The 15188-nt window shown below is 40.0% G+C and overlaps 1 protein-coding gene across 1 annotated transcript in view; it reads right to left on the bottom strand.

Moving 5' to 3' along the window:
• KIF4A (kinesin family member 4A) overlaps positions 1–15188 on the bottom strand; it is a gene marked incomplete at its 3' end in the record, with an annotated part of 126179 nt that overhangs the window by 45403 nt on the left and 65588 nt on the right. The window contains exons 10-14 of the mRNA XM_079910802.1: positions 9680–9812; positions 7917–7975; positions 7701–7806; positions 3052–3108; positions 1684–1869 (exon numbers count right to left, since the gene is read on the bottom strand). Coding sequence (XP_079766928.1) covers positions 1684–1869; positions 3052–3108; positions 7701–7806; positions 7917–7975; positions 9680–9812 — 541 coding nt within the window. The remainder of the gene's footprint in view (positions 1–1683; positions 1870–3051; positions 3109–7700; positions 7807–7916; positions 7976–9679; positions 9813–15188) is intronic.

Here is a 15188-nt window from a genome sequence, read left to right as displayed (position 1 = left end):
TAAATGAAAAAATGAGATTATTATTACTATTGTGATGATTATTATTATTTTTGGCCATGCTACATGGCTTGAGGGATCTTAGTTCCCCAACCAGGGATTGGACCCAGGCCCACAGCAGTGAAAGCCCCCAGTCCCAACCACTGGACCGCCAGGGAACTCCCAAAATTAACTTCAGGAAATGCAAAAGGCTGTATAAGAAAGGAAATGGAATCATAGTATACTATGTGGCTCAGTTATAAAACTTACGTAATCATAAAATTTAAACACTAAATATTCATTTAATCAAAAAGTGTGATATAACCATTTTGAAAGATAGAGGTGAGGCACTGTGCATGGGGGGGATGTATAAGAGAGCTATATTCCCATCTCCCATAGTGGGAAGTCAATTGAAAATGTCCAAAAATTTTAAAGTAACATAATTATACTACCAACTCTTATCTAGAAATCTGGAGGTAAATGTCAGAAGAAACAGCTTAAAGAACTTGAACTATAAACCTAGGGAATAGGAGAGAAGGTAGTAGGGCAGGAGATTGCTTTTATTTTTCTGAGCATTGTACTATTTGACCTGTAAAAATGATATACATGCATTTGTGTGACATAAATAAAAAATAAGTTTCAAAAAAGTTAAGACTGAAAAAAAAAGTTAAGACTGTGATAACAAAAAGGAAATAACACCTCTACTGGCAACTCAGTTATTATTTTGGAAGCAACTTCTGCCCTATGGAAAAAAAAGTAAAAATTATTTAGGAGAAACACTTTTCTTGTTTTTACTCTGAAAACTTAGGGGAACTGGTGGTAGAAATGTATGACTAATACAGGGATTTGTCGAGAACAGCATATAGGACTTTGGGGATGATAGGATATAGCTGAATGGGAAAGCAATCCACCCTTCCCCCTACCAGTTCTGCTAACATCCCTTTGTGGATGGGAAATACCGGGCTACAGGGGAAAATAAGGTCTGGAGCAAGGGTAACCTTGTGGACAACCTAAAAGCCCAAGACTTGTCTTTAAGTAAAGACCTGATTATTAATTAGCAAGGGCCACTTAGGACTACCACTAGGAAAAGCAGTTTAGCCATTTGCCAAGTCATGTGACATCCACTACAAGTGTCTTCATAATTCTCACTATAACCCAGACTGTCTACTAAGAGATGTACCTTTCTTAGAATCCCAGTATAGTTATTAGAACAAAATTTCTCTACAAGTAGGGACCACATTTATTATAACATTATCTAACTATTTATTAAATACCTGTTGCATAAGTAAGGTATTAGATTAAATGAAAGAAAATTACAGTTTCTTTATACTGAATGTATCCTTTTTTTTTTTTTTTTTTTGCGGTATGCACACCTCTCACAGTTGTGGCCTCTCCCGCTGCGGAGCACAGGCTCCGGACGCGCTGGCTCAGTGGCCATGGCTCACGGGCCCAGCCGCTCCGCGGCATGTGTGATCCTCCCAGACCGGGGCACGAACCCGTGTCCCCCGCATCGGCAGGCAGACTCCCAACCACTGCGCCACCAGGGAAGCCCGAATGTATCCTTTTTTTAACCAGCAGTACAACTCCAGTTGTACTATGCACATTATGTTGCCTTGTCATCATCAAAAACGGTGTGCCTGCTTTCTTCCCATACTACTAAAGAGAGATGGTAGACATGAACATTACGTGCCCTAGTAAATATTGTACCTGGTACTGGAACTCGATAGGCTGTAGTTGGCTGTCATTCTGAGTCATTTTCTTGGCTAGGGCCTCTTTCAGTGCAAGGGCTTTATTCAACTCAACCAGCTCCTTAGACATCTGAGCTTGACGTAGAGCATGCTGAGTGGTGAAACCATCAGAAGACCTGCTGCTCCCTGGACTGATTTCCACTTGCTGGAAAAGAGCAGTATAATGATTTGTGAGAGGAAAAAGCAATTGGAGTTCCTTAGGCACTGTTTCATCAAGTCTCACAGCCACTTCTCCATTATCAGTACCTCTGTTCTTTTTTTTTTAAGTACCTCTGTTCTTTTAAAACTGTAGCTTCTCAAACATTTGCTTTAAACATCAGAAGTAAATTGAGCTAACCTATTTCTCTGCTCTCACAAGAACCTTATTTCTTATATCCTTTAACTGATTCTTTTAGAGTGAACCAAGTTTCGGGCCTCTCACTGTTGTGGCCTCTCCCGTTGCGGAGCACTGGCTCCGGACGTGCAGGCTTAGTGGCCATGGCTCATGGGCCTAGCCGCTCCGCGGCATGTGGGATCTTCCCAGACTGGGGCACAAACCTGTGTCCCCTGCATCGGTAGGCGGACTCTCAACCACTGCGCCACCAGGGAAGCCCTGGCCAACACTTCTTACTTTCACCTTATTAGAGGAGAGAGGGCTCTGGAAATGGCACTTTGGTAATGGTGGAAATGGAGAAGAGGCTTCATTTATTCTCACAGAGCTGACCTCTGGCACCTGATTTACCTCCTATCTTTCTTCTTTCAGAATATAAAAAATACCAACATATATTTGTTTTAGGGAGAAAAAGCTGTCTCAAGCAAACCACTGTCCATCCTTTCATTCTGACTCTGCTCTATAGCCATCAGCCAATATCTAACACATTTTATCTATTCTTGCAACTTGAATGCTCAAAATATTTTCCTTGGTTCTTTTAGCCCTTAACCACTGCATCCACAGAAACGTATGTTGAGAAAAAATTTTCTTCCATTTCTTCTCTAATGCTTTTTTGACTTTGCCATAATTTCCTAATTTGTTTCCTTCTTTGTCTTAATGTGCTAGACAGTTGATGCAGAATACTAGCATCTAATAAGAAATCAGTAAGCCAGACTGCAAATATGGAAAGTGGCAACCCTGAGAAGCTTTGCTTAGCAGTTATACTATTAGAGAGAGATACTATCCAAGTTAGGGATTTTATAGTTAACTGAGTTTTACACTCAAGATTTCTGGATTTCCAAGGCATTCTATGGAGGATGGTAGCAATCAGGGAGTCTCTTCCTCAGGTGAGTGATAAATCATAAGAAATGGCACAGTTAAAGCTCCTGGTTCTACACAAAGGGGCCAATTACTTACCGCTTCTGGTTCCACTGCAGTATCAATAGCTGCAGCCATACAAGCAACAGTTTCATCCTGCAATGAGAAATGATATCTCAGTTTAGGAGCTTACTAGTGGGTTTTATATGGGTTATTTAGTTGTTTTCAAGTGTATATAGAGACCATTTAAGGTGTTGGACCAATTCTGTAGTCACATATACCCCAACAACCATGTTTCCACTTCCTATTTCTCAAGGGTCTGTCTTTTGTATAAAGGTTGATTGTGCAGTCTTCGTAAAAATAGGGTCATGTGGCCACTGACATATTTATTGCACCTCTCCTGCCCTGCCAGAGTTCACTGGGCTAGAGTGAAACAGCCATTCCAGCAGGCCAAAGTTCAATCCACTTTATAGACTCTACCCTTTCTTTTTCTGTTTTTTACCACTAAGTCTACCTCTATAATGTACAGGTCTAGCCAGTTCTCATGGACATACCATCCTAAGACCAGACATAGCAAATAAAGGCAATGCAGCAGAAAAGTGAATAGGATAAAGGATTATTTTTGATTTTTATCTTATATCCAGTCAAGGTAGCAAGAGCCCACTCTACAAGGAAATAAACGCCACAGGTGAATGCCCCAGAAAAATGTGCTCATTAAGTCAGACACACTTCAGACTCTGTCCCTCATATACATAGGAACCAATCATATGCAGCTACTCGAGGTAGTGGTTAGTTGAAGGGAAAGGGTAAGCACTGATTCCCTCCCAGGGAAGGGTACATTCCTTTCTTGAGCATTAGAACAACAACCACCTAAAAGGGAAACCTAAAACCACTTATTAGGACTAATTTATTTATAGGCTCTCATATGAGCAAGCTCTGTTCTCCCCACTGGAATTTAGGCTTTATTTGGCATTGCAACATAAAGATTACCACTTCTGTTTAAGTGATTCTGAAAAGCCCTGGGAAGAAAGGATTATTTCCAGGATGTCATATGATTAAGGTCATAGATGAAAGAGCTATTGGCTCAATAGCAAGGAAAGAATTTAGGGTTAGCACAGGGAGTCCCGGCACCAGCCCAGTGAAACATTACATAGTTGTTGAAACTTGAATCTTAGTACCTTTAAGGCAAGAAGTGAAAGAGGCCCTTAATGGAACTTCCCTGGTGGTCCAGTGGTTAAGACTCCATGCTCCCAGTGCAGGGGGCACGGGTTCGATCTCTGGTCGGGGAACTAAGATCCCGCATGCCACACAGTGTGGCAAAAAAAAAAAAAAAAAAAAAAAAAAAAGGCCCTTAGTAAATGCTGTTTGTAAAGCATTTCCCTTATTCTGCCCAGAAATTCCTAACCAGTGAGACCCAAAGAGAATTCAAAGGAAGCCCCAGTATTCCTACATCCTTTCTCATCATGATTTACACTACTGGTGATTCTCCAAGGGCAGGACATACTAAATCCTTCTTAAAAAACAGAGCACTTCAATGTATTATAGGTTAATGGTTACCCTTTTCTCCCTCCCAGTAAGTCTCAGTAAAAGGACTATAGACCTATCCTAGACTAGTAGGGCCTATGACACTGGCTTTTGGAGACTTTTTCTAGGACCTTCCAGAGGGTCAGGATCCAGGTAGATCCGATTCAACATGCCCTGAAGAAGACATGTTGTTACTGTGGGTTTACCTTTTGGCCCAGTGAAATTTCACAATGCTAAGGTTTAAGCTTTGGTGACACGTTCTACATGAACATGGCAGGTTTATGCCTTTATAATCCTAAATGTAAATATATAACAATAGGATTTATTTCAATCTAACAGCCTTTCTCCCTCATTCTAAGGCTACTGAGAACCTCTTGTAATAAAAAGACATGATTTGCTGAAGGTGATGGTCAGGGGAACAGGACTACTACGGGAACAGGTACGTTGAGCTACATTAACCAGTAATACCCTCCAAAATGAAGTTTGGGCTTGTGGGCTGTAGGCAATAGCATTACTGGGCATGCAAAAAGCTTTTTATGGAACTGGTCTTGGAGAAAGGGGTAAAAACAAAAAAAATTTGATTTTGTGGGAACTGAAAGGACTGCATGAATTTCCTCACAGGTAACTGCAACAAGGTTTGCCTGAATTATATTTTAAAGGAAGAAATAGTACAGTTTAGCACTTAAAGCCCTAGGAGAAAGGTCCAGGAACAATGGTTGCCTTCATAACTGAAAAGAGGGTGTTCAACCATCACTTGTAATAAAAATAGTTTTAATCCAGAATGAAGGGCACAAGCACTTACATTTAAAACATTCTGCTTTCACTGTAGTGAGTCTCAGTAAAAGCCACAGGATACATTGTTGTGTATTTCCAAAAAAATATGTAGCTGGGAGGGTCTCCAAACAATAGACACAGAGAACTCTGATTCAAGAGTCCAGCAGGAGCCCAGGGTAAAAGGGTTTACTCTACCTGACCATGATGGTGGATGGAAGCCAGGGACTTTATCAGCTTGTGGCAATCTTTAGCACCCTCCTGCTACGCATGCCAAGTGAATTTTAGTGACAGACACAGCAATTCTCTAGAGTTCCTCTGAGCCAGCCACCACTAGCAACTTCCTCCACAGTCATGCCAGGCACCAGTCATACTGCCAGATCCTCACTGAAGATATGCCTTCTCTTATATTGTTAACTTGGTTCCATTAGTTTCCTTCTTCATCTTTCCCATGTGACTCAAAGAGGTGGTGTGGAATCCTTTAAGATCAGTGTGGTGGCCACGAACAATGGTGCCTTGGATTACTCTTTTCTGATCTTATAAGATTTGGCTCCAGTAGGGTTCTGCAGTCTAGATTATCTCAATTCTGAGGCAGTTCACACAAAGTTTTCATATATAAGATGCTTCACCTCGATTACAGATGGTGAAATTTAACCTTGTGGATAGCCATTCTCTAGCACACATTCTATACTTCAGCCACAATGAAGTTCTTACCATGTTCTAAACATTCATACCTCTTTGCTTTTGCATATACCTTTTCCTCTATATAGATCGTCCTTTCCCCTCTGTCTGTGTGGCAAAGTCCTATTCATTTTTTAGGACCCAGTTTTTTCTTCCTGAATTTTCTAGGCAGTTAATCACCCCTTCCTTTGGGCTCCCACCACACTTTGCTCATATTGCTAATGTAAGAGGATTAAAACAGACATGAGAGAGGGTTTTTTGCCACCTCTCCCGCCTGTGAACCTTGGCAAACTGACAAACACCAAGGCTTGCAAGAACAACTCTTGAAAATAATTGGACATTTATCAGGATGGGATTGCACCAGTGTTCTTGAGCAAGAAGCATGAAAACTGGAGCATCCTCCAACCAAAAGATTCACAGCAATTAACAACAAAAACTGCCAACTGAGACAAACCACAAGGAATCACACCCCTCCCTTCTCACTGTATGAAACTCCAATCCTATTTCAACTCGGGGAGTTATTTGGAGTTCAGGTGATCCCTGAGTACATCAGCTGAATAATGCCTTTAACCTCGATTTGAGTCACTTGGATTATTTTCTTTCAATATCAATATAGTACTTAGCAAGGTTACACAGCTAGTGAGTAGCAGAATGGGATTCAAACCAGGGTTTGTCTGGCTTTGGAGCTCAGATTCTCAATTACTATGGCCTGTTTGTTAGGAAAATGAACTGTCATCTTGGACTACCTGTAATAATTTTGTACAGTACTACTTATTCTAAAACACTGCTTTCTAGTCTTTTGGAAGTTTACTCATTTAATTTCTTGAACTGGCCATCCTAACCATTTCCCTTACAATATTGTATGGTATTTTTTTCACTGACTCTTTAAGAGTAAAATAGAGATGCGGATGATTTTGTGATAACCTTTTGACAACTCTAGAAAACACTGGGCAAGACCCGGGGTAGAGAATCAATCACTGTTCTGGTAAAATTGAAACCTCTGTTTCAGACCTAGGAATTACTACCAGGCACTTACATACACATTACTGCTTCAGAATAATAAACAAGAGGGTATAGATGGAACAAAACAAACCGTAACCCCTTTACCAACCATGACCCCATAACATAATATGATTTCAATTTTTCAAAAAAATATCTATGCTTAAGTACTAGGATAGAGAAGGAACACCAAAAATAAAAAGAGGCTTTTAGGATGGTAGGACTGTAAGAATGTTTCTTCTGGGAAAAACAACAAACAACCACCCTCCCAACAAAACCCACCCACAACTACTATACTAGTTCTATAAATAAAAATGTGAACTTATAGTGGAATGATCGTTCAAACTAATTTATTACTGGTTATAAAAGAGAGCTACGGTATTCCCTGGAGGCTCTATGCTATCTGTCAGAGCCCAGCTTATTTAAAATTGGGGTATGGTATAAGGCCTCTTACTAAGTTAGCCTACACCGAAAAGACAGCAAATCAATGACTGCTGCTCATGCTACCCAGGCAATTTTGCACCAGTGTTGCTGCTTCCAGTGTTTGATTAGAATACTGAAATATTAATGTGCCACTGCACGTGTAATCTATGAGTGGTTTTGATTTAACTAATTCAATATTCAGGTCATATCCAATGATCCATGATCTTTGTCCTCAAACAGCTCACAATCTAGTTGTTTCAGCAAAAGGTGCAGAGTTAGACATGTTTATATGCATCAAGAGAAACAAACGAAAGCAATATGCCTGTTTACACTGTCCCTACTTGGCTTACCGATAGCTGGGTAATCACTTGCTGCAGGTTACGAATCATCTCTACATTTTCTTTTAATTCTTGGTCTTCCAAAGTCTCCACTAGCTTTTGAAGATCCACTTTGCAGCTGAAAATTCAAGCAAAGGAACCCAAGGGTTAATCATACTGCAAAGGCCAGTGGGTCCGTGATTATGTACTAAGGTGGTATAGGTCACAAACATCTGGTAGGAAACTTACGCTGCATGCTTCCTGAGCTCTTCTAGCTTGGCGTTCATTTTTTCATTCGCTTGTTCTGTCTGCAACAAAGACCCAGGAGATCATCAGTGGCACTGCCTGACAGCCTCACCTAATTAGGCCCTCTCTTCTGCTCCTATGGATTAAAACCTAGGTAGAGAGGCTAACTCCTTTGCTGTAATAGAGGATTTAGTGGACTTTGGTTATTTAGCAAGAAATGTGTTTTTTAACAGTCATGGAAATTAGCCCTTCAGTCAACATGAGCTACTAAAAATAGCATCCAAGCAGCTGGGTCTTATGCTTGCCATGAAGCTCAGACTATAGGGTGGAGCGTGAAGCCTTAGTTCCATAGAGAACTTTGCAACTGGGGGAAAAAGCAATACTTCCTGGCATGCTACGCCCTGCTGTTTGCAAAAAACCCACTTGCTTTAAAACTGCCTCCTACACTACACTGTTCCCTAGCCCCACCATAAGGACATTTAAAACATAAAAGGGCCTCACATTGAATATGAGCTGAGGGTTTTTTCAAGTTACACTATGTTATATGGTAGACTAGTTTTAGCAAAAGAAAGCAAGAAAAAGATGAGGCATAAGAATGATGGCAGAGAAGAAGAAATGGCAGAGAGGCAGCTACATTTTGGGAAGGGTTACTGATATTTTCCATTTTATTTCAGTCACAGTATCTGTAACATGCTAGATGCTGCAACAGATTTGGGAAGGACAGTTTATATAGGACAAAACTGTTGTGCTCGTTATGAAGTTCTGACAAGACATCAAACAATAAACCTATTGGGCAGCCATTGTAACAACCTTATAAAGGTCAGATGAGTACACGGCTAGAATAACAAGTACTGTCTGTTATGTGAGCCACACTCACATGTGAAGCACAGCTTCTAGAGTTACTTCAAAGACATAAAATGTAGCACTGGAGATAGAAACCTGTATATAAAAAAATCCCCTAGATCCCATTTTCACCCTTCTGCTAGTAATGGACATTACAATGGACCTAGGATTTGGCCCCCTTTAAAGAAATCTTTAAGCAGGTTACTCTTCCTTGACTGGAGTACACTGATTCGTGAAGGTGTATAAATTACAGATGGTCAATTACATTTTGGTGGAAACTCATTTTTACTTCTGGCAATCGCTGTGCTATCAAATATTGAGTTGTATTTAGACTAGTAGAACAATGTTAGTGACAGAGCCCGCACACACTGATCCAGGAGGGTACTATCACACATGTAGTAGGACACAGAACTGGTGTAGTCAGTTACATAGTGATCCACTATTTGAAAATTAACCATATGTAAAAGGAGTTAAAATTAATTTTCCAGATGTTTTCTCTCTCCATGGCAGCTGTTAGGATGGGATATGAAATGTGACATTACGGGAAGGGAGATAGAAAGGAACTAAAATCTTAGTGAGGAGAATTACTTGGTATTATGGATGATTAGGCAGAACTTAAGGTGACAGAAGGACCTGGTTCTTTCCTCTCTGATATTTTAGAACAAATCCATTTTAAAATGGGCTTCATGTAGATTCTTTGTGGTAGATATATATGTGTTCACGGTATAAGTCTTTCAATTTTTCTGTATGTTTGATTAAACGTTCTTGGATTTTCCCTGGAGGGGGCTTCAGGGAGGATATGGTAATATTAATTCATTTCTTTCCATGTAACTTGTCTCTCATAATGAGAAGCATGTTAAGTATTTCAGAAATTAAAGTTAGTAAATGTCCAGACTGGTAGTAGTTTAGTCTTGAAGCCTCACCAAAATGATCCTCTCCAACATCTGGGCTGTCTGACCAGCAGCCTCACTTAGACCACGACTTAATTTTTCATTCTCCTCTACCAGTGACTGATTCTTCTCCATTAGGGATTGTAGATTCTCTGATGGTTCCACACTAAGACAAAGAAAGTAACATATTAGAAAAGTACTTGTGGACTTCCCTGGTAGCACAGTGGTTAAGAATATGCCTGCCAATGCAGGGGACGCGAGTTCGATCCCTGGTCCGGGAAGATCCCACATGCCGCGGAGCAACTAAGCCAATGTGCCACAACTACTGAGTCTGCACTCTAGAGCCTGCGAGCCACAACTGCTGAGCCCATGTGCCACAACTACTGAAGCCTGCATGTCCTAGAGCCCACGTGCCACAACTACTGAGCCCACGCACTGCAACTACTGAAGCTCGTGTACTTTAGGGTCTGTGTGACGCAACTACTGAGGCTGTGTGCTGCAACTACTGAAGCCTGCATGCCTAGAGCCCGTGCTCCGCAACAAGAGAAGCCACCGCAATGAGAGGCCCATGCACTGCAATGAACAGTAGCCCTCGCTTGCCACAACTAGAGAAAAGCCCATGCACAGCAGTGAAGACCCAATGCAGCCAAAAAAAAAAAGAAAAGAAAAGTTCCTGATTGATAACAGTTATATCAAAGGTGGATAAAAATATATATCCCATAGGCCTTAGGGTGGGATTGGTTTAAAATTACCCCCCAGAAGTCTAGAAAAAGCGTTCATTCCAATGTATACTTCCAGCCAGGTACTATATTGGATAAATAAAAATGTATGCCTGAACTACTTTAAATTAATGGTTTGGAGGAAGGTAATAATTCAGAGCAAGAAATGGTTGCAACAAGAATGACTAACCTCTAGGTTTAGGATCTTGGTTTAAGATCTTTCTATTTATGCTATGTAGGTAAGAAGTAAAGGCTAACTAATAGCTAAGATACATGTTCTCTCCCGCTTCTCATTCTCAATCCCTCATTAAAGATTAGGGAACTAGAGAAGGAAGAGGTATGGGGGAGGTAGAAGTGACACTGCTAAGGGTCAAAATTTAAGCTAATCAACATAAGTCAATTACCTATTTGCTGTAAAGTTAGGGAAATAGCATTTAAGGAGTGAAAAAGTTGAAATGATGACCTGTGGCCACTAAGAACACATTTCACAACTCTCCATAAACAAGTGCTCCCTTCTAAATGCTTGCCTCCCTTCAAACTGATGACCCACAGCCTCCTGTTCATTTGTCTATCAATTTTTAATGGCTTAGAGTGGGTGGTGGCAACAATAGTATTCATTTCAAATAGGAGTGGAAGGGACAGAAATAGCTTCAAAGAACGTTTGGCATTTATGCAGATTACTTCCTATCAGTTCCAGACTACTGAAACAGATCAATAAGAAGCAGTTTTGATTTGCTTTTTTTGTAATCCACTGGGATTAATTGCTCAAAAGACTAGAAAATAGGACTGGCAAAAAAAGATCAGAAGAAACATGAAGATTTGATCTGAAGGAAACGGAAGGGGAAAATGAATAGTTGTCAAGGATATAATAAAGAGAAAAAAAGGACAGGGAACAGCTGTTCTCAATCTCAAGAAAGGACAGAAAAGGATTTCAGGAATAGATGCCCTCTCACCCAGTTTAAGATTTCCATGAAGTCTTATAGAAGATCTTAGCATGTTCTTTATCAAAAGTTAAGAGCAAGGCCACACCATAGGGTTTCATTACACTCTTGAGAATTTACTAGAACTCTTATGAAGGAATGTTCAATTGTGGATTATAAAAATAAACTATGAGTAAATTTAGTGTTAGTTTAGATTGCTCTGATTTCTTTATTGTTATTAAACTGAAAACTTCCATGCATCGTTCATGCAAGTTGACAAGCTCCAAAGTAATGATACTTTTAACTCAATAGTTTTTTTCCTCTAAAAATTTCCAAGGTTTCTCTAAACCGGGGAAAATACAATGTAAACCAATGTTTCCTCTTTCAGATGCTATTTAATTGCCAATGCTAGTAGGATTCCTCAGTTGAGCATGTGAAAATTGACAAACACGTGCAGAAAATCTATACAAAAGCTTCAATGACACACATTCACAAAGAAAAGAATATAACCTAAGGAAAAAAGCAAAAAAAAATCATGTATATAAACTGTACATTTTGTAAAAAGCCTTAAGAAATGTCTCTAAAGATATAAATATACATTTTTGAGAAAAGTAGCATCTTTATTTCTCTGTAAAACATTGAACAATTGAGTTACATTGTTTCATTCATCAACTGTTTCTTAGAATCTGTTACTTTTGTAGCTAAAACTATATCCTATAGGATATTCTAGGTAGTTGGAAGTCTGGAATGGTTTTCATTAGTCTTGTCTTACATGAAACAGGTCTGGCTAAATTGAAAGAAAAGATGGGTCAATTGCTTCTAAACTGGCTATACTAGAACAGGTCTTTAGGAGACCCTTTAAGAGATCCAAGCTTTCCTCAGTTCCTTTATCCAACATTTAAAAAATATTATCAGGAAACCAAGATTAAATGACCCAAAGAGGGAGAGTTACAAAGAGAAGGGCAGTCATTTCTGGGAGATAAAACTATGACAAATTTTAAGATTTATTCTTTATACTTTTCTAAATGTTCTATAAGAAGCAAGGTATCACTTTTATAATCAGAAAAAATGATTGAGTTATTGAAAATAAGGATATTAAAAGAAAATAGGTCCACACCAAACACAAGTATAAACTCCAAATGGAAAAATGAAATGTAAAAAATAAAACCAACACAAGTACTAGAAGAAAACATGGGTGATTTCCTCTTTAATCTTGGCATAGAGAAAGCTTCTTAACTATGAAGCAAAATCCAGAAACATGAGGAGAATGTAAACAGTGTAGCGACTTTGGAAAAGTTTGGCAGTTTCTTTAAAAGTTAAACATATGACCCAGAAATTCCACTTCTAGGTATCTACCCAATAAAAAACATATGTCCATACAAAAACTTGCAAGTGAATATTCATGGAAGCATAATTCATAATATTCACAAAGTTGAAACAACCCAAAAGTCCATGAACTGGTAAATGGATAGACAAAATGTGGTATATCCAGACAACGGAATACTATTTAGCAATGAAAAGGAATGAAGTACTGATAATCTCAGAAACATTATAGATGAAAAAAGCCAGACAAAAAGTCCACATACTGTAAGATTCCACATATATGAAATGTCCACAATAGGCAAATTGTGTAGAAAAAGACAGCAGATTAGTGATTGCCTGGGGCTGGGAGTGGGAACAGGAGTGAGTGCAAATGGGCACAAGGGATCTTTCTGGGGTGACGGAAATGTTCCAAAATTGGATTGTGGTGATAGTTGTACAACTCTGTAAGTTTACTAAAAACCATTGAATTGTACACTTAAAATTAGTTAATTTAATGGTATGTAAATTATATCTCAATAAATCTAGAGGCTAAAAAATCTGGAGGCAATAAAAAAATGATGGATAAACTTTTTACTACATAAAGAGTAATTTTTTGGCCTGCCTGAGCTGAGGTGTTGGTGGCAGCCATTCTGCACTAGGAACTCCAGTCAGAAGAGCCAGGTGAGAGGCCTCTGCACATGGCCCCTGTGAGCAAGTGAATCCCAACTAAGCACAAAGGGGAAAAAAAAGGTCATCTCAGAGCTGTGACTATTTTCAAGGCCAGTGTTTTTCCCTGTGGAACACTGCCTTAGGGGCAAAACAAGGAAGGAGCAGCTGATTCTAATGTGCAGTGCAGAAGGAGAGCCACTGCAGGCCAGCTTCCCCAAATCTAAAGGCACTCCAGCCATGTGGCTGACAGGGTCTGGGTGCTCCGGCTGGGTGTCAGGCCTGAGCCTCTGAGGTGGGAGAGCTGAGTTCAGGACACTGGACCACCAGAGACCTCGTAATATCAATTGGCACGAGCTCTCCAAGAGATCTCTGTCTCAATGCTAAGACCCAGCTCCACTCAACAACCAGCAAGCTCCAGTGCTGGATACCCCATGCCAAACAACTAGCAAGACAGGAACACAACCCCACCCATTAGCAGAGAGGTTGCCTAAAATCATACTAAGTTCACAGACACTCCAAAACACACCACAAGATGCAGTCCTGCCCATCAGAAAGACAAGATCCAACCTCATCCACCAGAACACAGGCACCAGTTCCTTCCACCAGGAAACCTACACAACCCACTGAACAAACCTTAACCACTGGGGGCAGACACCAAAAACAACGGGAACTACAAACCGGCAGCCTGCAAAAAAACCCCAAACACAGTAAGTTAAGCAAAATGAGAAGACAGAGAAACAAGCAGCAGATGAAGGAGCAAGGTAAAAACCCACCAGACCAAACAAATGAAGAGGAAAAAGACAGTCTACCTGAAAAAGAATTCAGAGTAAGGATAGTAAAGATGATCCAAAATCATGGAAACAGAATGGAGAAAATACAAGAAACGTTTAACGAGGACGTAGAAGAACTAAAGAGCAAACAAACGATGACGAACAACACAAAAAATGAAATTAAAAATTCTCTAGGGGCTTCCCTGATGGTGCAGTGGTTAAGAATCCGCCTGCCAAGGCAGGGGACACAGGTTCGAGCCCTGGTCTGGGAAGATCCCACATGCTGCGGAGCAATTAAACCCGTGCGCCACAACTGCTGAGCATGAGCTCTAGAGCCCATGAGCCACAACTACTGAGCCTGCGCACCACAACTACTGAAGCCCGTGCACCTAGGGCCTGTGTTCCGCAACAAGAGAAGACACTGCAATGAGAAGCCTGCGCACCGCAACAAAGAGTAACCCCTGCTCGCCACAACTACAGAAAGCCCGTGTGCAGCAACGAAGACTCAGGGCAGCCAAAAATAAATAAATTTATATTTTAAAAAAATTTCTAGAAGGAATCAATAGCAGAATAACTGAGGTAGAAGAACAGATAAGTGACCTGGAAGATAAAATAGTGTAAATAACTACCACAGAGCAGAATAAAGAAAAAAGAATGAAAAGAATTGAGGACAGTCTTAGAGACCGCTGGGACAACATTAAACGTACCAACATTCAAATTATAGGGGTCCCAGAAGAAGAAGAGAAAAAGAAAGGGATTGAGAAAATATTTGAAGAGATTATAGTTGAAAACTTCCCTAATATGGGAAAGGAAATAGTCAATCAAGTCCAGGAAGCATAGAGAGTCCCACAGAGGAAAAGTCCAATAAGAAACATGCCAAGGCACATATTAATCAAACTATCAAATATTAAATAAAAAGAAAAAACATTAAAAGCAGCAAGGGAAAAGAAACAAATAACATACAAGGGAATCCCCATAAGGTTACCAGCTGATCCTTCAGCAGAAACTCTGCAAGCCAGAAGGGAGTGGCAGGACATATTTAAAGTGATGAAAGGGAAAAAACTACAACCAAGATTACTCTACCCAGCAAGGATTTCATTCAGATTCGACAGAGAAATTAAAACCTTTACAGACAAGCAAAAGCTAAGAGAATTCAGCATCA

This window comes from Stenella coeruleoalba (genome assembly GCF_951394435.1).
Source record: "Stenella coeruleoalba genome assembly, chromosome: X".
NCBI lineage: Eukaryota > Metazoa > Chordata > Mammalia > Artiodactyla > Delphinidae > Stenella > Stenella coeruleoalba.
Note: the sequence above shows the minus strand (reverse complement) of the source record. Positions and strands in the feature narration are given on the sequence as shown.